At 35.5% G+C, this 24,727-nt stretch overlaps 1 protein-coding gene across 5 annotated transcripts in view; it reads right to left on the bottom strand.

Moving 5' to 3' along the window:
- Positions 1–24,727, bottom strand: part of NUP58 (nucleoporin 58) — a 40,285-nt gene that overhangs the window by 2,780 nt on the left and 12,778 nt on the right. For 2 of the 5 annotated variants that reach the window (XM_039718391.1, XM_039718390.1), the window contains exons 9-16: positions 24,336–24,510; positions 22,914–22,993; positions 22,175–22,293; positions 19,995–20,077; positions 16,966–17,167; positions 11,006–11,104; positions 8,107–8,202; positions 919–2,905 (exon numbers count right to left, since the gene is read on the bottom strand). In XM_039718391.1, coding sequence (XP_039574325.1) covers positions 2,736–2,905; positions 8,107–8,202; positions 11,006–11,104; positions 16,966–17,167; positions 19,995–20,077; positions 22,175–22,293; positions 22,914–22,993; positions 24,336–24,510 — 1,024 coding nt within the window. In that variant the 3' untranslated portion in view covers positions 919–2,735. Of the gene's footprint in view, positions 1–918; positions 2,906–8,106; positions 8,203–11,005; positions 11,105–16,965; positions 17,168–19,994; positions 20,078–22,174; positions 22,294–22,913; positions 22,994–24,335; positions 24,511–24,727 lie in introns of those variants that run through there. The other 3 variants (XM_039718394.1, XM_039718392.1, XM_039718395.1) reach the window with 3 other exon arrangements.

The raw sequence follows: 24,727 nt of genomic DNA on the forward strand, positions 1-24,727 counted from the left end.
ATCAGAAATTCCTGAATTAAGTAATCTAAGGCCCAGCTCCTTTCCTTCTGCTGTCTTCATCGTAGAGAGAACGCTGAAGGAAAAACAAAGTTACTTCTAGCAAAAGAAAGAGGTCACATATGCAAGTTCATACCACAGTTGTACAACAAGGCACAAACTAACAGAAAACCATGTCTTCCACATGTACGTGAACATTCTTCCAGACCAGACTTTTCTTTCTTTACAGAACAGATAATCTAGACTTGATTTAGTTTCATGGTGTTTAAATATAGGTCAGCTTCTTCACCTGCCTTGTAGAAAACCAGGCCACACCTTGAATGCATTAGTATATTACACTCTAATCATATTAACACGCCTTTAAATTGATGTGTTAATATGATTAGAGTATAATATTGAGGTGAAAAATTTGAAACAATGTCTACAGTGCTGATGCCCAAAAATCATGGCAAAATTCAACCACCCAAGTAACAGTCTGGGAATATAATTATTTCAAATCCCATTTTGACTTCAGTTTGTACTAATATATGTGATTATTCTATTATATAATCAGTTTTTTACTTAGGCTAAATTAAGAACATAACTGCTGTTTCATTGGAAAAGAAAGAGGACAGGTACCCAGGAAGCTCAGACTGTTTCCCAATTTACAAAGCCATTCCCAGCACTGTGTTACATCACACCATGATCCAGGCCTACATTGTGCACTGTGAAGAAATTCTAGACAACCCTACAATACAATATGTCCCTTTACCCCCTCTCCCTCTGCACTTTCAATCCAGGATCAAGGCCCTAACTTCAGCAAGAACAATTCTGCACTATATGAATTCCAGAAAGAACAGTTCTATATATTAGCCAACGAGGTTTTTGTTTCTCCTATAATGTAGGAGAACGATAGAAAATGATTTCTCAGATAGGCAAGTATGTATTACAAGGATCACAGCATTATTGTTTTATTGTTTGCACAATGGTAAGTTGCACATATGGACAAACAGTACACTTTTAGAATTAGTTTCACAAATTAATACATTATAAGAGTCCAGTGGTTTAACATATTAACTATTAAAAAAAGCAGTAACAAAGAAATACAAACATTACAGTTTTGACTGCAGCCCAGTAAAAGTTTAAAAACAGGTTGAAATCAAAATAAACCATAAGCTTTATTTTTCTGTGACATTTAAAAAAACACATATCCCTTCCTAAGAGACTGCTCACAAAGATGCAATAACATACAAGTACAAAAGTGAAGAATTCTGTGCTCAGATTCCCTTAATTTTATCAGATTAAGTGACAAACCAAACATTTGTCAAAGAGCAATCACTGGTGAATGCAGACATTTCCAAAACATACAAAATGGTAGTAATACTTTAACAATAGAAAGCCAATGACAAAACCTCTACATAAAATCAACTTGGCTCCAAAGTTTCATGCTCACACATCAACCTGGTATCATTACTTGCAAAGAATCAATTGATCTATTATTTCCTTCTTAAGATATTTTCCTGGATATTCCTAGTGCACACCAAATTGGAGATGCAGAACAACAAACTATGATGTTACGGTATGTAACTGCTGCAATAGCTTTAACCTTCAAATTACATAATTTCCCTCCTCTGTTCTTGAACAGCAAGTTACTGTACCACACCTTGTTTAAAAGCAGATGCCCAACTGCTTTTAAGGCAGTGCTGAAGAGAAGCTCGTGAAGCAATTTGGGTTTGTAACACTTAATTTGGGTTTGTAACACTTAATTTGGGTTTTCATTAGGACAGTGCATCTTATCTCTCCCAAATGCAGGGAAAAGCTCATCCAGCCTGACAACTTCTGTTTGCACACAAACCTTGTGGCATCCTGAGCTTTCAGCTTAAACCCAGCAGTGCCCTACTCTTCAGCTCAGGAGAAAAACAAAATTCAACAGTTTGGGAACATTACCTATGAAATGTCTGTGTCAAAATCTCAAGATTCTTCTTTAGAGTTGGTTGCTAAATGGGCCAAGAAAAAGGTTAAAAAAAACCAAAACAAAACCAAAACAGCTACTAACCACTATCTACCAAACTTTATGAAATAGTAAACATTGTATTTCAGCTGGTTTTAAACAACAAAACACAGGAGCAATGATGACACAGCCTGGAGACCCACTATTTGAAATTCCTAGGAACATCAAGATATGGGACCATAGGGCAACATGGAGAAACAGAACACACAAAGAAAAGGAGATCTGTCTGTGGGGGAAGGTATGCACATCTGTGTTTTATACATATATATATATACACATACATACACACAGATGTGTGCACTGTACTGTATATATTTACATCCATATACACAAAAACACCCTGAAGTAGATTTAAAGGCCATATCCAGGAACAGAAGATATGAACTCTAGTATTTGTACTAGAATATATTTTATCTGTACAAAAAAAACAAATATGCATATATTCATATGGTATAAAGCTTATTAACAAAAAATATTCTGCTACTAACATTAGGTTAAATAGATGATTTTACAAGATTCTTTAATAATAATGCAGTATAGAACATTTCTAAAACTAGGGCCCAAAATAAAAATACATAAACGGGTTTCTATTCACAAGAAAATAGCTGTTCAATATGATTTCACTAGGGAAAAGTAGCAAAATTTTTATAAATCTCCTGGGATGCAATTTAATTAATGTATCAATCTACAAAAATAGACTTTTCAGATGAAGAAAGTTGATGCTCTTCCCCCTCCCTAAAAGGGGTGCCTATCTTTTCCCTCGCTTGTTTCCAGCTGGAGGTTTCTTCAGCTGAAGAAGTTGCCCTCCTGTCCCAAAGCCTGCAGATGCAGGATTAGATACCCCGAATGTCAGGCCAGCTGATGCTGTGATGCCAGGATTGCTGAAGTTAAACCCAGATGTAGTCGAGCTCCCAAAGCCTTATGGGGGAGGGAAAAATATTTTAAAACATCAGTTATATCAGGATTGTAAATTTGTTCTCCTTGAAGTTTTACCAGCAGCCACTTTATTACCAGCAGTTGTAACACTTTATAGCAACGTGGATCAACAATGGTAAATCACATTGCTAGAGCACTTAGACTTGCCATGGCAACTTGGATAATGCAGCACTAACAGAAACTACCTCAGTGAGTGCCAACAATTATATCCTAAATCACAAGTCTATTATACTATTACCCATACAAGAGGAGCACACAAAAGTCCCACTGAAACTGTACAGCAGAAGAACCACAATTCCTCAAGTTCTCAGCATAAACAGGTGGTGCACTCCTAAGGTGGAGGGAAGGGAGCAGGTACAGGTGGACCATGGACCACTCACTTCCCGCACAGCAGAGAAATGGCAAAGCTGGAGTTGGAGTGCTCAGTCTTCCTCCTACACACGTGGCACAGACCACTCCTTAAATGTGAGGCAGAAAAGGCTCAAAAACTCCTTGCCAGACTGTTTGTATTTAAAACACCCCTTATGACAAACCAAAAAACAGTGCTGGAAACAAAGCTTTGGAAAAACTCATGACTGGCTGAGCAAATGGTGCTGTTTTAACTCTTCTACCCTCTTCTATCAAGGTAAACAAACTGAACATATGGTGCAGCTGTGAAACAAGATCAGTTGGAAAAAGTCCCCCTACAATTTTCAGCAACAGTAACACTAACTCATTTCACTTTCTGTTATAAATTTGTATCAATTATGCATAATCAACTTAGATAACAATTGAAACTATTAGAGAATGCTAGAAATTTCTCAAAGATTGCTTTAAGAAGCAGAACTTCCCAACTTGACTTTTTGTTGTCTCAAGAGACCACAAAATAATAAGTAAGACACGAGCAAGTTCAGATTTTAACAAAGAGCTTCATACAAGTTGTATGAAAATCTGCAAACAATTAAGATAATAAGAAAAATTAGACTTGTTCACAATCAAGAAAGAGTATATTCTCAATGTGCATTACTTCATATTGCTTCATTAGTTCTCTAGCTGACAGCTGAAGCAATCCTTTGGTCACATCAGTATCTTCAACTCAGTGCCTAAAATATTTTTGGAGTACAGAAATAAAATCCCAACTGGTTGTCTCATCAGAATCCTAAAGTAGCTCTCACAAGCCTGATGTCTTCTGTTCTCTCAGTTGTTACTGACACTCTGCATTAAGAACTACTTCAAATACTAACATGAAACTCTTCCTCCTGCAATGTCTGGACTTGGGTTACACACGTCATCTTGTCAAGAAAATTCATTATCAGCATTCCAGTAACTCACAGTCTTACAGCACGCAGTTGCCTACATAGAACTCATTGTCAGTGTAATGGTTTTGGAGATCTAGAGTGTGACTAATGATAGTGACTGATAGTGGACATTTGGGTCTTGTCTAAATTTTGTGGGTTAATTTGTCTCTCATCCTAGGATGTAAGGGGTGAAACATATGCAAGTGTTACCCCATTTCCGTGACGACTGAATCCCAGCTAAGATGGATCAGGGAGTCTCATGAATGAAAAAAAGTGACCTTTTACTTCATGTATGTGAAATAACAGGCAAGCCTCACTTCCCATAGAAAATATCATGAATGCCATTCATAGTAAAGCTGCATGTGACCTGTAGTGTCAGGAGTTTGGTGGGCAAGAGTAAAGTGTTCATAAATTACCTCCACCTTGCTGCTTCTAGATACAGGGATTATTTTGAAGCATGCAAGGAAGGCAGGCCACACTTTTTTGAGTAATATTACAATAAGAGATGCATAAACTATGGGATAGAAGACTGAGAACATGCTTGTTAATTTAGATACATCTTGGAAAGTAATAGCTGTTATGTAAGAAGTGACATTAAGGGTAACCATAAAAGTATACAAAGGCAGATGTGAAATTCATCTGCATGGTTTTCTCCTGACATAGCAGCATAACAAGTCCAAGGTACCAAGTTTTGTTAGAAGTAAACCAAATCCTAAACATGAATGCTCAAATGAAAAATCTTCAAGATAAAATACTTAAACAAGATATACATTGAGTCTTACTTCTGTTGCAAGAAAAGACAATCAGTCACAGAACAGCTCAGTTTAGATGGAAGACTCACAAAGCCTTGAACCATAGGTATGATGTGATCAAAAATGTCCTTGCTGAAATTAGTATTATTTAGGTGTGAACAGTGATTTTCAGGAAGTAAATGACAACATGCCCTTCAAGGACACAGCCTCACATCTGCCTGAACAGTGTTATGATCACACTTTATTCACTGTGTTTGTGCATCTCTGCTTCTGCCAGCCCTTTACCTTTGGTAAGCCAAAGGTGAGTACACGCCTCCCCGTAACAGCATTTTTTGGATCATTTTAATACTACAGGGAGAAGCAGCAGTTCATCAGATGGCAATCCATTTCTGCTTTCATCTCCCATACCACAATGGGTGCTCTAGATCAAAAAGTATTTCAAGAACAGCTTTGACTGATCTATTATAGCCTCTCTATCTAAAAGCTGCTCATAGACTATATTAAGGTCTGTTTTTCAGCAGTATGAGTGCATACAACCATGATCCCACTTGATTATCTCTTATCTAATTTACTGAGACTGCAACTCTTCAACAAAAATAAGTCTCCAACAAGAACTTCCACGCAGATCTTCAAAGTATACTTAGCATCTATTTCACAAAAATTGTCTTTGAACACTCCCCTTCCTCTTAACATTTTATTAAATTGTTAAATAAATTCAATGGTGATTTTTTTCCTTTTCCTGTTACTTTGAGAGTCTGAATGTCCTTTAAAATAGCCCACTACATGAGCCTTTTGGTTGCCATTAAATGAGTAAGAGTAGGAATTAAATGGGACTTATTTTACAATCAGCTTTCCAGAGTATCTGTGTGTTTCAGAGGGATGCCTGAGACACTGTTCCATCTCACAACTGTGTCCACTAAAGAAACTGCAAGGAGACTGAAGCTCTCTGCTTTTCATCTGCTGATGAACACAACAACCATTCCTGGACCAAGCCAAATCTACTATTAGAAGATGCTCAAAGACTATCAGAGGACTCAGAATTTTCTCCTCAAACACAAAGTGAAACTGAGAAGAGCAGTAATACCACTACAAACATTTTTGCATCTTTTAAAGCAATTAAACCTAACTTATAAAAATCAAACACAGAACCAATTTAGGGATCTGTAATTATAGTTTTAAGGTAAGATCAAACTGGTGGAAAAACTGCAGAGAGCTGGGGCAGCCTAAGCAGCCTGTAACAGTGTTTTGGAACACACACTTACCCTAGTGTTCCCAGACACATCAGTCTGGGAAAATACTTAACTGCTCATATCTAAACCCGAGCAGCAACAACAGTGAACCCCATAACCCATATTCATCCCACTTTCTTAGCTTTTTCAAAGAAATAGATTCAGAAACAAGATGCAACCATTATACTGTAAGATAAACCAGAATATGCTTTCAGGATCCTGTAAATGATACCTAACAAACAGGACACACAACGAATTTAAAAGAAGTAAATATAACCTAGCTAGCCTCAGGTATCATTCAAATCCATTTATACACATTTATACACCCTCAATAAAATTAAAGATAATATGCAATCCAGGTGCTATATGAGATAAGGTTTTGGATGTAGAAGGTAAAATTAATGTTTCTGGGCTCCCAAATTTTTTATAGTGATTTCTATTCCATAACCCATCTAGACAAGGATTTCATGACCACTTGATTTTCTAAGCAAAAAATGACAGAAGTTACATTTCACCTGGTTTTATTCAGCTACAGAAAGTAGCTGAGACTCTTTTGAGGTAATTGACAACTGGGTGCAATCCCTTCATTTGCAAAAGAGACTAATGGCACTGACTCCATGACAAAGTCTGTTTAAGGGAAACAGTATCTAAATTGCCTCTGCACACCATCAACAGAGTCTTAACTCTTGTTATTTATTTTGGCTTGATACCTCCTTAGTGATGGACAACTGCTCCATACAAGTAGTTTTGTAATTCTATTTTTAATATGTTAAAAACTAAACTATTAACTTTGCAATCCAGCAGCTTTAAACACTGCAATATTATTTAATATAGACTCGGGAACAATAGGCTACAAGATAAAACCATAAGCAGTGTAAGTCTTCCAATCGTTTCTCATATTAAGAACTAAGTAAAAGAAGGCTGATGCTTGGACACCAGATACTGTAAAGAGTTCCATCAAGAACCTACTAGGTTGTTAACATTCACAAATATTACACAGCCAACTCACTGAGCCATTTTCACCTTACAATGCAAAGCTTAAAGTATTTACAGGTCCAGCAACTCATCACTAACCAAGGAGAATCCAGAATACAAATCACAGTGCTTCCTAGTAAATACCACTAAATGTTGTTTTCTTTTAATAGCAGTTGATCAAACATTTTTCTTGAGACATGATCCTCCTTCAATGTGTCATTGAAAAAAGATTGCAAAGACAGACTATAGAAGCTTTGCTTAGTAATAATTTAGTAAGCTATTATTCCTATTTAGAAGGTAAATAGGGATGCCAGCTGTATTTCAGACTTCTGAGTTAAGGTGCAATAGCATCCATATTTTATCACCCCACAAAAAATGAAGCCAAAATAGCTAAATGAGTACTGTGTAGTTCAATTGCCACAGAAATGTTTTCAAAGTAGTTAATAAAATGAATTATGAATATATGCAGAAATACAATACATATAACTTACTATTCAAATAGAGTAAACACTTACACATTTTTAAGGAAACCTCTGGGCTTCCAGGAAATAATTTTAACTTCATTTGTAAATATAGTAAGTCAAATTACTAGTATATTTGTCACTAATTTATACCCTAATTTCAATCAGTAACTGATCCCAATGCATTCAAGTGACACTGCTCTTCTGTGTATGAGGCTGCATGTGATCTTCCTGCTTCCACTCTCAACTAGGACAGACACCATGAAATGGGAAACATTAATGCTCAGTCAATATTGTCTACATAGGATATCTTTAACAGAACCCAAAAACTTATCTGAAAATGTGTCTCTAGCAAGTGAACAGTTATGTTGATAGTGATATACACACGCAACTTTAAACAACCAATTTCTTGGAGTGAGAGCAGCAGTTTGATTATAAGACTTGCTTTAAGATAAACTTGATTTTTGAATTCAAAAGAAACAAACCGACCTGCACTTAGACTTCCTGATGGTTTACTTGTAGTTCCAAACCCAAATGATGACGCTCCTGTGGCACTACTTCCAAAGGCAGAGCTACTTCCAAATCCTAGTAGAATAATAGTAAAGACATACAACAAAAAAAAAAATTACAGACACAGCAATAGGTTTTAGGTGAGTATTCTAAACCCAAACATAATTCTAAGCATTATTTGATAAACAAATACTCCTAAGATTATTGTCTGAAGAGCATTTATCCTTGACACAGCATTGTGTTAAGAAAACAGTGCAAACTGGAAAGCATTGAGAAAAATACTACCTTCAAAATCCAAAAGTGAGTAAAGGAAAAATTATAAAAACAGGTGTGTGTACTATCAGAGTTTAAGAAATTGCTATTGAATTGCCATTAGATTGGCAGGACATGGTAACCAAATGAGCCAAAATTAAGAAATGTTGATACAAGATACATGACTTATTACAGAAAGTTACAATCTTCCTCTACAACTCTAGAAAAAAAAGAATTACACTTAAAACAGAGGAAGTATCTTCTTCAGTTTACACTTGGCTTAATTGAGAGTCGTCCCCCTCCCAGGTTATTAGGGATCAGATTTATCTAGGAAACTACAAAATAGATTAAATAGAAAACAGAAACCAATTGTGCAACATTTAAAGTGAAAAATCATCATAAAATGGCAGCCATAAATGTACAGCTGTGACAAAATTCAATTCTGTTGATTTTGCAACTGACATTCAAAATTTCAAAATACAAATTTTTTAAGGTTTCAAATTGTGTTATTGATATGAGGTCACTCTGAAGGAAAAGTAAATTGATATTTGAAATTTGAAATAGAGGCCAGACAATAGGAACTATAAGGAAACTATATACTCTGATTTTGGCTGTCTCAGGTTTTCAAGAAGAAAACAGTATTTGTATTTATGGTTGAGGAAATCATGCTCCCATCTTAAGTTTCAAGTGTCAGGAAAAATCCTTTTATTTACTGCAAACTGAGCCTTTACCATTCCTTTACAGAAATATTTTCGGGATTTTGAAATGAGTAAGGACTGAACACACTATCTGGAGCAGTGTTCTCAAGTTTTCTGTGATTTTTAAATCAAAGAGGTATTAAGGGTAGGTAATGACAAATATAATTTCTGTGTAAGACAGTTCATTTAAACTCTTTTGTCCCAGCTAGGTTGAAATTCATAACCAATGATCAGGCAAGGTATCTGCAAATATCTACTGAAGCATAGGATCTATGCTAATAATTTATATACTTAAATGTAAAAGGCTCTGTTTATCACTGCCAAAGTACACGGAACATTAGTCAAGAGAGCAAATTTCCCCAATTAAAATAGCACTTCCAGAGCATACACAAGAAATTGTTCTGTTCAAAAACCCAAATGCCTAAGATTAAAATCCCAAACAAACTTAAGTAATCATTCAGCCAATTTGTTTCCAAGAGCACACCTACAGGCTATTTTGCAGGTATGTATTTATTCTTCTACATTTGCTTCTATCAGAGTCTTATGGATTTGTTAAGACATTTTGCAAATTAATGATGCAAGCAAATACCTTCCTAGGCAGAGAGCTAGGAAAAAAAAGAGAATACAAGTCAGGTTTTTTGGACAAAACTAAAAGCAGTTGGAATGCTCATTTATTTACATATGTAAGACTGGTGAACAATCTTTAGTCTACAACCTACAAGCAGAAATGGAAGAATTTTGTGGGGTTTTTTTAATGGCAATTAAAACATTGCAGGAAAACCTGGTAATTCCAAAGTAATTTCTCTTTAGCATATTATTTTCACTTTTTTCATGTTTAGGTATACAGATTTTCTTTTATCTGAAAACACTTAAAATCTGATGAGAAGGGACACTGGTAGATATAAAGGTATTTTAAGATGATGATTAAAGGTAAAGCTCATGTAATGTCCAAGTAACATCTTCTCAATACTGAGCCACACTTAATTATTTGCAATACATTACAACACTGACTCATATGTTCAGCTCATAGGTAAAACATAGGAATGGGGACTGAGGCTGCGGAGAAGGGAGGATGTAACAAGAAAAAATGTTATGTTTGTGCTCAGCAGATGTAAAAATTTTCTATGCAGATCTTCTAAAAGCTCCAGAAAACATTAGTATCTGTAGGAACCCCGACCTATACAGGCAGGAAATTTACATGCCAATTGGCTTCTGGTACTCACTAAAATTCTAGTAGCTCTAGTGCTGAGAACAGATTACATGTAAAATAAAAGGTCTACATTAACTTAGAATTTTTTTTTTAATATCACCTACTTTTTCACATGTCCTCCTGGAATACAGTCCCCACCAGCACTATTAATATTCTGATAAGTATTTTTCCCTCACTTTCACATGTTCCTTTTTCAGCTGGGGGAGAGATTTTTTTCCCCACCTCAGCACTGAGGCACAGAGTGAGTGCTAAAGCAAACAGATTTCAGGATCACAGAACTGCAGTAACTTTTTAACATTTATTCTTATCTTAATACAAGCAGAAATGGGTTCCTATAGTTAAAAGCTGGAAACACCTACAGAGTGAAATACTGAAAGGTGAAAAACCTACAGTGTGATCTAATGTCTCAGGTGCCTAACTTTCATATAGGTAAAATTTAATCAATTTGTAGTTCTAACACACTTGATGTCCTTCCCTAGCTTTTAGAGCACAACCTCTCTGTGATGACCTAATCCTGTTCATCTTGGGGTTTCACTACAATGGCTTAGCCCTAGCAACTCCTCCTGCAAGGCAGGAAGAAGCCCGGAAAGCACAGACCTGCCAAACTGTAAGGTCCTTCCCTGAAACAGATCATCCTCTTAGTGGATTTAAAGGTTTGCAAGAGATTCAGCTGTGTGGTATAATAATTCAATGAAAGATTAGAAAAGTTAAAGTGTACCTCCAAGGCTTGAAGAACCTAAGCCACTTGATTGCAAGCCAGTGCCAATACCTGAGCCGAATGGCGTTCCAAAACTAACTCCCAGAGATGGCTGTGGCCCTGGTACAAAAAAAATGAGAACAAACTTGCCTTACTCTTTGATAGTAAAGAGGTCCTTTATTTACTTATTCAAGTATTTGATAATGTGAACATCATTGCTTTCAACAAATCCCATTAAGAACCCAGAATTTACCTCATCGAACTTTCTCACTTAACTGTCTGTCTCTACATTAACCTGCCAAAAATCTAAGAAAATACTGATTGCAGTAAGGTGAAACTAACCCAAACTAATAACATAAAAACATAATTTAGTATTTTTAAAAATTAACCAGTCTCACCTTCAGCTTTAAAATGTTAATCAAAACCTTGAGAGAACTCATAGGTAACAACATTTTGCCGCCGGTATTAATGGAATCAGAGTAAGGGAGAACTTTCAAATTAGAAACATAAGAACTGACACTAATGTAACTAAAACTGTATTACCTAAAGTTAATTTAATAAATAGGATTCTTCAAAACTACTCCAGTATACCATCCAAATTTAAACAGAACACTAAGATAAAAAACAAGACAATGACTTTATTTTATTAAATTTATTGTTCATTTTTAAGCAAGTCAATTACACAGTAACATGACAATTCATTTTTTTTCCACACAAGTAATAACTGAGTTCTGTTAAGCTCTGCTACATAACACCATTCAATAGGGTAAACTAGTCAAACCACCTGTTTAAATAACCATTTACAAAAGGCACAGTTCTGTGTACCTTAATGAATTAGATACATTCAAAATTTCAGAGTTTGTTCCATAATTTTAAAAAGCTGACAGTACTTTCCCTGCATATTCACATTAAGATGCAGGACTGTCAAAAAACAATTTCAGTCTGCCAAGAGGAAATTTACAGTCTCAGTTCCTTTTTTTATCTTAACCTCGGGGAATAAAGAATCAACTTGCTAGCCCGTCACTAACACATTTTAAAATAATTAATTCTGATAAATAATTAATATATTTTGACAGTTTTCACAGTACAATCTACTATTCCTGTCTTTTCCAAACAGTTTTCAGTGCACTATTTTAAAAATTTAACCATTAAAGATAAAATACAGTGCCAAACTCTTAATCCACAGACATCTGCACCTCTGCTCAAGATGGCCTTCTCCATCTTTGAACATACTTGACATCCTATATCTGTGAAAGTGATGATTTATTCAAATATTTCTATAAAGCTCAGATGATTTGACCTTTTTCCTAAACCATGATGACATCTGGGCTATTTTCATTCAAATTTTCCTGTTTCTAATATTTATATAGAGTTTTAAAATGTGAATATTTCAAGCTCTTAAAATAATTTCAGTATTTCAATATTTAAATGGAAAATCATTTTGAATCAAGTGAAAGGCACTGTATGTTGAAAAGTAACAACTTTTGCTAGGAACACAAAATTCTTACGTGATCCAAGCTGAATAACATCTGTATACACCAAGTAGTGTTAAAACTAAATTTTAAAGGCCAACTGAAGTTGTTAGCCTTCAATCTCTGCTTAGCAGGGAATAGTTCGAAAACCCAAGCTATTTCTTCCATTTAAAAAAAGTATATCAGATGTTGCATTTACAAATTTCCACAGATTTCAAACTAAAGTTGTTTACATCCAGTTTAAATACTGATACATCTACCTAGCAGCTCTTAAAAAATAAGAAAAAAATTGACAACAAAAAACCAAAACCCCCTACACAAGTTAGTGAGCTAATTAACTGAAAGAACTCAAAACCACATATCCAGTTCCTTCTCAAGTACACAGGTTTTTATCTCAGTAGGAGGCACTGTTAGTGGAAGACCTTATAAACAAAACACTACAGTCCTCCAGGCCAAGCTTTTTACCAAATGCAACATGCTTTTTTTAGAGCCAGTATAAAACATTATACTAAAACACCTCAGATCATATAAAACAGGATTTTATGCCTTAAGCTAACAAACTTTTTATTGAGCAACAGCATATGATATTTGTTGTACCATAATGTTCTGAAGGTATCATCACTGCTTCTAGTTCTTGTAAGTAAACATAATCTTCAATAGCAAAAGACTAGTAAGACTCCTTGAAGCCAAGAGTATTAGCAAGGAAAAAATGGCACTTCTGGCTATTACAGGTACAAGACAAATTCTTTATAACAAGTGTTTTAACATTTTAGAACTTGATGTATTTGCCCTGTAGAGCACTTCAGTTTAATGAATAGGACCCATTACAGAGAGCCAGACAGGTCAGACAGATTTCCTACTGATGTTCTGCAATTTTTAAAATTACAGCTGGTCTAAACAGTGAGTAAATTTAGGATTACAATTTAATTCTGATTATGACAACATAATACACTAGTTAATTTTAACCAAAGTCAATATCAAACCACATAATAAAAAGTTTAAGTGCTATAAAATTTGAGTATCCTTTCCCATTAGAACTTCAGTCTCACACTGAGTTAAGTGAAAACAGAATGTGTGCTAACAGCTTCATAATGCCCTGGCTGACTTTGTACTTCACCAGTAAAGGAGAGAGTGAGTTTCTTAGGGGGTTATTTCTATATGAAAAAAGGTGAGCCTAAAGAAAAGCATTTCTTTAAGACAGTTTAGTCTTGCCCAAAAACCATCAGTTGCAGCCTCATGCATTTACAGGTCTCAGTGCACTAGGCTTTCATTTCCTTTGAAATCTTATACTGTAATCCCATCAACAAAAATAGGTAGACTAGCCACTACCATTGTAACTTCCACGCTGTTCAAGATTGCTCAGGGAGGGTGCAGATGAGGCACTGTTTAAAACTCTATTTGCTACTGCAGAAAAGCATGACCAGCCTTGCTGCAACCCAAAAAGCTGTGCTCAGAACCAAAGTGCCAAATTAGGGAGAAAGGTTGTGTACAGCCAAAACTTAAGCATAATTTCAATAATTCTAGCTTAGAAACTGCACAAAAATTGTGCTTTAATGTGCACCCCACAGTCCTGGTGTTGTGATTACCCATCCCAGGTGAGCAGTGGAGTGCATTTTTGCTCCCTTTCTTCCATATGGCCAGGACTCACTGGCTTTATTTATTTCAATAGAAGCCAGAAAGGTCTTAGCATACAGAGAAAACACAGGGTGCATACCTACACCCAGGAACTGGGGAAACATTCCCTGATCCCACAGCTTAGATGTAGCTACTAAACTTTTGACTTCTGAAAATAAATGTAAAATAAATTATTATTTATCTTTTTCAGAGAAAAGAACAGTAACTCTAAGTTAATCTTACTAAATACTAAACATTGTAAACATCAAATATTTTTAAAAAGAGACTAAGCATCCTGATCCCTCAATGCTGGAGTACTATATATTACGTTTTTCATCAAGAAATCCATAAAGGCCAGATTAATTTTCTTGTTTAATTCTCATTTTCAAAAACAGCAATAGCAGATCAGGTATTACAGAGACATCTCTTACCCCTCCCTTTACATACACCTCTTTTCATAGCCTTTTTTCTCAAAAATTTTCCCATCCCTCATCTACCCCATCCTTCAAGATCCAGATCTTGCTAAGAAATATGTATGATTTTAACTTCTAGCAGATAGTATATCCAATTCATAACAACATTATACAAAACTAAAACACGCAGCATTTGCATTACTACAGCAAATGGCCATCTGAAAACTCAAGCAATAAAAAGGAAAAGGAAATGAAGAGGAGGCAGTCCTTAAAGATTTCTGCAAAACTCAAAGAACAGATTCTTCTCCTTCCCCAAAACAAAAAGTGGCCGCCTTAATCTGAAACTAGGAAAAAGTCAAGCACTGAGTAATTTTGGAAAGCTATGAAATGTTCCCATCTAACAAACTTTTAGGACTTCAAGGTATCTTTGAAATAGTTTAGGCCTGACTAATTCTACTTTTGATCTAGAGAGAACTCCAAGTACCTTTTTCTTTCATCTAACCTACAGAGTTTCAAGTATTCTTAAAGTGCCACTCAGAACATCAATGTATCTCTATTTCTTCAGGTCCTCCAGTGAATTACACAGAGGGTAAAAGTATTCCAACTGAGTAAGTAGTAAAACTATTGATGTCTACTTCTGTTGGCATGTTTGATATAAGTTAATGGCTTTGTTCTATTGGCATTACACTTGTAATTGGCACAATTTTGGTTTTTGAAATACTCTGTCAAAACAACCACGAAAAAAAGAGACAAACCACAAACCAACCTTCATGCACTCTCATTTGTTCCTTTCTCTACAAAATGTTACAAAATATCTCAAGGTATAGAGTCACGTTACCTCAGTTACGCTGGTACAGGCCAATTCTGCCATTTGTTTTCTTCATTCCTATTACTAAGAGAATATTCACAAAGTCATGCCGTAAGTGGCATAAGTTTTCTGAAGTTATTTAACAGTTCCCTTGAATCTGGACTAGGAAGTCCAGGAACTTCAAATCCTTCACTTCATTTTATAAAAGTGCAGGAATAATTTTAAATGTGACATCCCAAGTATATGACTTTCATAACAACTAATAAACATAAACAACTAATCCTGTAATGACTATGGACAGTCTTTAAAAAAACAAATGAAAGATAAGGAAAAAGATGAAGAGTAAATTACTTTGGCAATATTAGGCTGCACAGTATGCAACAATGCTACTATCTGTGTTAAAACCTCTGAAGTGGAGTATTACATTAACTCATGCTTTCTGTTTAAAGAAAGATGCCACCTCAACAAAATTTCAATGGATTAACATAGCAACAACAGAAAGACTGTGGTCTATGACTGGAATTCTGAAAGGTAGTATTTCACAAAGCTTTTGGGTTCTGTTCAAAGTAGTTTGCCATACTTATAATTTAAACCCATCTCCCTGCTGTTTAGAAGGGTGAGGGCTGGAAACATAATTTATTTCTCTTATGAAAAGGCAAGGACAATCAAATAATGTGTCAAACTTAACATGGCTGCTGCATACGTCTCTAATTAGCATAATTCAAAATATCACTGCCGTTACAAGACCAGAGAAAGCAAGAAAGCACTATCATTTTCAGTTCACCTATGTGAACAATATTTTAGAAAATTAAAGGCAGAATGAAGCTACTGATACTTTTCATAATTTGCTGACCTAGATATATATCCCTGTTCAAGTAAAACTAAATGGAATTGACCTTGTATCTGTTCCCTGATGACACATAAATTCAGCTGTCTGTATTCTGAAACCCCTCTCAGAGAGGGTTGGTTAGTATAACAACATCAATTAAGGTGCCTTAAATTATTTCCTTTGCCACGTGTATCCATTCTTTATTTGCAGTGGGTTATGCATTTCCTCTGTTTTGGTCTTCCTTTTACGCAGAACCAGTGAGCCACTCTACTTTCTTTTCTAATTATTCACAATAGTAGAATGGCCAGCAAAATGCTCCAACGTCATACTGACAAAAGAGTTGGCTGCAAAATAAGACAGGCATTTGACTTCCTATTCTACAGAGATTTGCTTCACTATCCTTCCTGTCCTACAGCATTTTTCATTTTACAGTTCCAAAGTGCTATATAAAAATGCATTATTAATTTTACATAACGAAAAGATAATATGCATTTAGATATTCTCTCCTCTCCAACTTAAAATAATTTACTGTAATGATACAATTTCTGGAAAGAGGCTATACTACGTGTATTCAGAGATGTTACTTAAGAGTGAAGACTCACATTCCAAGGGGTAAGTTAGAACAATACAGTATCACTAATACAAGTAAATTCACAAGATTAAGTATCTGTTGTATAATTATTGCTAAGTCTACCCTGCATTTTTCTATTGGCTATGTATCAGTAACTTCGCTCATCACAACGTTTAGATTTTTAGTCTAACACAAAGGAAGACCTCATAGAAAATGTTACACGAATTTACTATTGTCATAACACTAATAATCTATAACTTGAATGCACTCAGACCTGTAGCAGGCTGTTGCTGCTGAGTAAGTGTTGCAGCCATTGCAACGGCTGCTGCATTTGGTATGTTGCTGAAAGGGGTCGGTCCAGTGGTAACGCGTGGCGCGCTTTGCCACTTCTTAGCTTCTGTTCGTCTTGCCTCAAACACATCCATGGCATCTCCCAGAAAGCTTTTCCTGTAGCCAAGGTATTGGTCTTTGAGCATCTGAAGGGGATGGGAGGAAGCCATTTTAGTTCCATGTATCAGACATAAACCCTTAACTTAATAAGGAAAGAGACACTGAGTAATAAATAACATTTCCGAAAAGAGCAAAGAAAAACCCACAAAAAAACCAAACCAACAAACACCACCACCGAAACAAATGAGAAGCTCCATCCAAAACCCAAAAATTCATGTCAGGCTATGAGATACAAAGAACTGGCTTGCAACAGCTACAGCAAGAACAGTCTGCATACTTAAATTGAGGGTAACTGATACCATTCAGTATGTCAGCCTGAGACTTTCAGTGTTGGAGCAAATCACCACATTTCAGTTTGTATCACTGTACTTAGCCGATCCAAGAGGAAAAATAAAGCCACATTACTAGCTTATAAAATAACACGCTTTTCTTCAGTGCTACCTTTCTACCACAGAGTCTGCTTTTGCTCTCCTATCACCTTCACCTGTGTTTCTTTCCTTCCTTTCACTCTTGCATTTCTTCTTACCAAAAATGTAAAGTAGCTACCAAAATTTTGGAATTCACTCTTCTTTCTGATGCATTTCATTAGCAATATAACACAGTCCAAATGCAACAGATCATTCTGCCTTAGGGTAACAGGTAGCCCAAATCCCTTGTGCCATGATGCCACACCTTCCCCTGCCTCTGCCCTTTTCCCCCCTCAAAACTCCACCACCTTCTGTGGCAATAGCCCAGCTTGGCTTGTTCATCATGAGCAATTTTCTGTCTGTCACAGATGAGGAAACTACAGATAAATTGCATAACAAAAATTGCATAAAGTGCTTTAACTAGATATCTGATAATTATTTCAATTTTCAAACAGAAAACCTTTAAATGAAATAGATTTATTAAAGTACAACAGTTTCCAGTTCATGGAAGGCATCCTAGGGTCCAGTGTTCCTGGCTAAGCATATGCTTGTTTCCTCAAAGAGGAGATTACAGTCCAAAAATTCTGACTCGGGATGTGAACACCTGTAATTCCAGATCAACCAGCAACAGCAGGAACCACACAAAACAATGCTCTCACTATCACATCAGAAGTGCTGTCTTTGGAGAGACTAGACAATTGTAAAATTCTGATGGGATTTAATACAATACCATACTGACTGACCTAAGAGTTGACAAAAGCCATTAGAAATCATAAAAGCAGTTCTTAAGGCTATGCTGAATGATTTAATAACATTACCTACTCAAATTGTGCCCAAGCACACTTTTACTTTTCATCATGCAAAGAAATGAACTGTGATCACAGCTCCTTCCACAAACCATATCACAACCATAAGGTTAGGCAGAGACCAGTTTCAAAACTGCTCTCCCCTTCCAGTATCTTGTAGCTGAGAAACTAAAACAGATGGTTATAATGACAGATTCACTTGAGCAGTACACATCTTTCCCTTTTTTGAAACTCTAGTTATAAAATACCTTCCAAAATACCAGTATCCATATTCACCCACTAGATTAAATCTCAAAAAAATTTCCAAGAAAAAAAAAAATCTTCAAACCACCCCCTTAATTTCAGGCAATAGAATTCTACTTGAAACTGAAGAAAGGCCCTTCCTGTTCAGTCACACTGACAAGGTACTGAAGATGCTAGGGCTATCTGCACACTAATCCAGCTGTTCATACTTAAAAACAAAAATGTATCATCACCAGGACCACTGCACAAATTCAGGCTATGCTCAGATCTCAGAATACACAAGCTCTGAAAACATTTGGGAAACCATCTGGGTAATTCTGCTGAAAATATGGATGCATTCTACACCTGGCAGCAAAACTGAATTAACTAAGAACAGCACAAATACCTGATGGCAGGTATTTGTAAATCAATGAGTATCTATGCTGATATTGGCAATGCAATGCAAGTAATCAAGATCATACAAGATCCTCAGTATTTCTGAACTTTATTCAGAAGAAAAAATTAAAAACTTCAGATGTTTAAGAGAACTAGCAATGCTGTGCAGAAGAAGCTCAGAGAGGGAAACCAGCAGAAGTTTTAACAGAGCTATTTCCATTAAGGAAGTCACTTAGCAGAAACAATTTCAAACACTTGTACTCTTCAAGTTGGTTTGTTTTGATTTGGTTTTTTGTAGCCAAGAAGGATTCTGATGTTTTCAAGAAAACTCATGGATTGAAAGGATTGGAGGACAGTGACATTTTGCCAGCATATCCAGAACTGTAAATGGGAAAATGGAAATGGAACGAGCCATAGTCTGTGATGGAAAAAACAGGCCTATTAGGACCTTTGATACCTATGCTTTCATACTTTTCTTTTTCTTTCTACAAATACTACTTACCCTGAAAGCCAGGTTTAAAAACAATAAACAAACAGAACACAACTTTAACCCACATTCTTTGATATGCTGAAAAATCTTATACATGGAAACTCAGGTTTTTTTCTCCTGTTACCTATTTGAGCAAGAGCAGATTTAGATCATCTTTGCTTCAGATCAAGAGGTCATTGTGCAAAAATCAAAACACACAAGCATGATCTTGAAAACAGACGTTTTAAAAACTGGTCAACAATTAGAAGGAATGGAGTTAACTGAAAAACATTTTGTAACTCAAATGATTGTGGTCAGTTGCTGTCATCTTTATTAGTAAATACTTTAAATGCAACTTCAGTTGAACAAAAGCCAGTTTTTTAATCAAAGCACTTCTCCAGGACAGTTTGACAATTTTTAAAAGCAGTCAATTTAACAGAAGGACAAAAAAAAAAAAACCCCAAACCACCAAACAAACAAACCCAAAACAAAACCATCTGAAGATGACACTTTACAGTCATACAGAAATACACAGGAACACATCAAAACATACCTTTACATTTTCATGTATTGACTGAAGTTGTGCAGCTAAAGCTACAAATGTTTGATAGATTTTCTGCATAGCCATAGACAAATCTGTAAGATGCATATAAAATACTGGTAAGTAACAATCTTGTTATTAGAAGATTTACTGTTTATACCAAAGTAAGAAGATCACCTAAAACCTATACAGGACATAAAACAAAAGAACAACTGCATTAAATACAAGACTTGACCCAGAAATTGGGTCCCACAAATTATCCAAGGACTACTTTTTGACAGGGCTTCCAACTTTATTTTGAAAGGTACTGTTTTCTGAGATTTATTTTTATATAAATGCTAAAGAGCTTCCTATGATTCTATTATTTAGAAAAGCCAAAAAGTAGTATCTAAACTAATTTTAACCTAATTACATAGGGACATTTTTTACCTCACTGGCTTTTACCTAGATACAGTCAAATCAGATTTGCTTGCGTTTGTATATGTTTTCCACTCTGACTTAAAATATAGTTAAGTGTTCAGTTGATTTTGTCAGAAATAGTAGAATGGAAGCTTTATTTACTTTTTAAAGACATAATTAATACGCATCACAGGATCTCTTAATCTGGCTCTATCGACAAGCATATCATAATGAGAGAAACACAACAGGGAGCTTCTTGCCTTTTATTTAGGATATCCTATTTCTCACACAGATATAAAAGTATTTTCAGGGCATTGACCCAACAGTAAGGCAAAACCTTAGTACCAAAGGGAAAATCTCAAAGATTTTGGCAGAATTAGGTATCTGCTCACAAAAAATGCTGTTCTCATAGAAGCACTGAAACAATGTAACGAAGTAGAGGACAGAAAAGTACTGAAGTGGTTCTTTCATTGTGAAAAGATCAGCTTCTGTGTTTCCTCTGAACGATGCACACAGCCTGAATGCAAATATATATAGATATATGCACACTGAAATGCATATAGTAGCTATCAAGTTCTTGAAGATGCATAGATCTAGCAACAATTCTTGAACTGAAAATGTTTGCCTCTCCATAGGAATTTCACCCTTGAAAAACAGGGAAGCTGTAGAATCAATTCATGCCAGCCCACAGGGTTGTGGAGGCAGCAGTATCTAGGAAGACTGGTCCCAAGCTTCAAATTAGTCGGGAGGCAATTTATTGACACTGACTACTAGATATTGCAAAATTTTCAGGACATTTAGACTCATGGAAACCTGCACGGCAAAGGAATTTTTTTTTTGCATGGTAAAGGTTACATATACAATAGAGTGTTAACTAGATCACCAAATATTGCTGACAATATGCTCATACTGACACAACAGATTGAACCTTGCCTACACAAGCAAGAAACCTTTAGATTATAGCAGAAACTGCTGAAAATCTTAAGAAAACCTGTGAAGGTATCCTTCTCATATTCTTGATGGACAAGAAGGTCACATGAAGATAAAGGACCCTCAAAATCCAGCAGATCTTTCACTATGGAAGCTAGATCTAGACAGTCCTCTTGCTTTTTGACATATAAAGTCCATATAAAGTTTGTGCACCATCCTGTGATGGCAAGATGTTCAAGTAGCATTTAGCACAAAATTACAAGTACATTAAATCACTGCTTATTGCAGGACCTGTACCTACAACAGCCCAGAAGATAAAACTGTCCATGACCACAGGAATGGTAAACAAGCAGAAGACTAATGTCCAGAGATCAGCATTCTTTGACCAGAGAGATTTTCTCAAGATTGAATGACGTGGCAGCAAACAAGACAAAATCTTCTGTTGGTCAGAGCTGAAGGCAATACCAACAGGCTCCAAACTGAGAAGAAGTTCTCATTTTGATCTGGTGCTGACAGAGCAAGCATCCACATTTGTCTGGCCAGAAGGCCCAGTGCAAGACAGAAGGTGCCAGACATCAGCTAGACACTGAAGAGAGGGAGATGCAGATGTAAAAACAAACCGGGCTTAAAAAATCTCAACTCAGGAAATAGATCCATGTTAAATAACTCAAGAGCCCCTGTGAATGAAATTTTTAATTCCAAATCTTTACATTGAACAACTACAGAATTAATCTGAACACTAATTTTTTCAGTACATTAAATGAAAAACGTAACAATGCAAGAGGGAAAAGATTAATTACTAAGTTTTCATTATAAGTTTGGTAAATTCTTCAGGTACAAAATATTAGAACTGAAACATTTACCTTGTGGAGTTATGTGTGAATTATTTGCTTGAGTAGCAAGATGATTTTCCAGTTCTTCAATTTGTTGCCTGTACTGCTGCAGCTGTACTTCAAACTGTTCGACCAAGATTCTGAAGTAGCTAGATGAGTAATAAAGTGAAATTGTATGATTAAACTTTACTAATTTGTCTGATTTTTTTTTTTACCTGATCTCTGTTAGCTGCCAATTTTTGTTCAATTAATTGCACAGTTAGGTTGTATGACATTGCTGAAGTCACTCTACAATTGGAACAAGAGTGAAGACCATTTTTCATATGAAGACATGAAGATAATTTAAATGAAGAAATAAAACATTGATTCTATTAAGCACTCCATATAAATGTTACAAGAAGCAGGGGGAAAAAAATTGTATTATGAAGTTAATAGAATTTTTAAACAGTTGGGTTGGACTAGATGACCTTGAAAGGCCCCTTCCAAGTCCCCTGCCATAAGCAAGGATATCCTGACCTTGAATGTTTACAGGGATGGGGCATCTAACACGTCATTTGGCAACTGTTTCCATGCTCATAGAAAAAGTTTCTTCCTTGAATCTGCCCTATTCAGTTTAAAATCATCATCCCCATCATAACAGGACCTACTGAAAACTCTGTCCCTGCCTTTTGTACAAGCCCCTGTTAAGTACTGAAAGGCTGCAATAAGGTGTCCTCAATTTTCCTCTTCTCCAAGTTGTATTACTGGCTATTTTCTATGAGTAACTTACTCTGCTGGGGCTGTATTTTCATGCTGAAGACCAGGAGGAGTTTTCTGTGTTCGCAATGCTATTTCTGCATTCTTTAGCTCCTAAATAAACAACAGAAAATTAATAAAATATAAGGTTCTGCACAAAGCGCTCAAAAATAAAAATGCTAGGACTCTACTCTTCACTCACATAAACATTTTCTTCACATATTTAACACTGATAAAATTTGATCAGAATTTATACAAAGAACTATCACAAAGTTGGAGAACTGCAAATACAAACAGAAATTTGGGGATGGAACAAGAGATGGAACAGAAGATACTGAAAGCACATTAAGTGCTCAAAAGTTGAGAAAATACTGCATTAAACTGTCAAAGACAATTTCTAAATTTTACTTCAGAAATATTACAATTATTGAGGGGTAGAGGGGAAAAAAGCAATAGTCAAGTACAAGGAAGTAACACACCTAAAAGAGAAAAAATAGGAAAAAAAAGATTATTTTCACTTTTAAAAAAAATATAAATACACACCTAAAAGAGAAAAAATAGGAAAAAAAAAGATTATTTTGACTTTTTTAAAAAATATAAACCACTTCAGAAAAATGCCACTCTATGGAAATTATCATGTTATACATTATAATTACAACATATGCTTCTGCTTAATACTTCCTAATAATATTAAGAATTTCTCAATGCCTGGTTCTGTGATTATACTCAACTGCATCATGTACAGAAATATAAAAATGTCATTAACAAGCTTTTGTTTTCACAGAAAACTGTTGAAAAGGTGCAACTATAGAGTAAAATAAAGAAAAAACACATCAAATTTTTGACTTGAGAATAAATTATCACTTATTTATGTATCAAGCAGCCTTGACACGCTTGATGAAATAAAGGTGGTGCAGAACTTGAAAAGCATCCGCACCAGAACTTGAGCTTGAACTGTCTGCACAGTTCAAACACAGACTGGTAGGCAGAGATGTGACCCAAGCTCCCTAAATGAACACTAGTGCTAATCAAGAAATTCTGCTCCCTGAAAGATTATGGGGTAATCTGGTATTTTTTTCCTCCAAAGCCATCAGAATAACATGTCTTTGTATTTTTGCTGCTCCAGAGTCCATCATGTTGTTACAAATATGTCTTCAGTAGCAGCTGACCTTATTACTGAAACTGAACTGAAGCAGACATGCATTCCCATCTATTGCCTTTGCTACGAAGGAAGAAGTAATTTTACTACTGTTGTACTTATCTGAAAATACTTACAGCACAGATTTCAGTTTCCCCCAGTAACTTTAAAGAGATCAGAAAGTGATTCAATTTTTCATTCTGTTTACAACTGTTTAGTTGAGACACATGTTAACTTAACTGATAAAAAAGGCTACCTATCCTATATGAAATAATCAGCATACAAACTCTACACAACAAAGGTTATATTCAATTATACCTGTGCAGTTTCAACTTTCAGCTTGTCAATATTAAGAATGTTTCTCTGTAATCCACTGGCAACTACAGAGAGAAGCTGTTTCAGAGCTTTAATATCTTCTTGTACTTTAAGCATTGCTTTAGAGGACATTCTACTAATTTCTTCCTGAACTTGTTTTTGTTCTTTCACAAATTTCCTGGGGAAGGTAAAAAAAAATGGGGGTGGGGAGAAACAAAACATAATATAATGAATCTGAAGTACCCACATGTTTACATCTTTGTCACATTATTTAAATAGCTATTAAATTTATTTTTCTAAAACCAAGTACTGAACAGTAAAATTACTGTATGGCATAGTACGATCTTAAGTCCTAGCATGCTAACCCTGTAAATAACCAAACCAAAACAAAAACC

Source organism: Passer montanus, unplaced genomic scaffold (assembly GCF_014805655.1).
Source record: "Passer montanus isolate IOZ18808 unplaced genomic scaffold, ASM1480565v1 scaffold4, whole genome shotgun sequence".
NCBI lineage: Eukaryota > Metazoa > Chordata > Aves > Passeriformes > Passeridae > Passer > Passer montanus.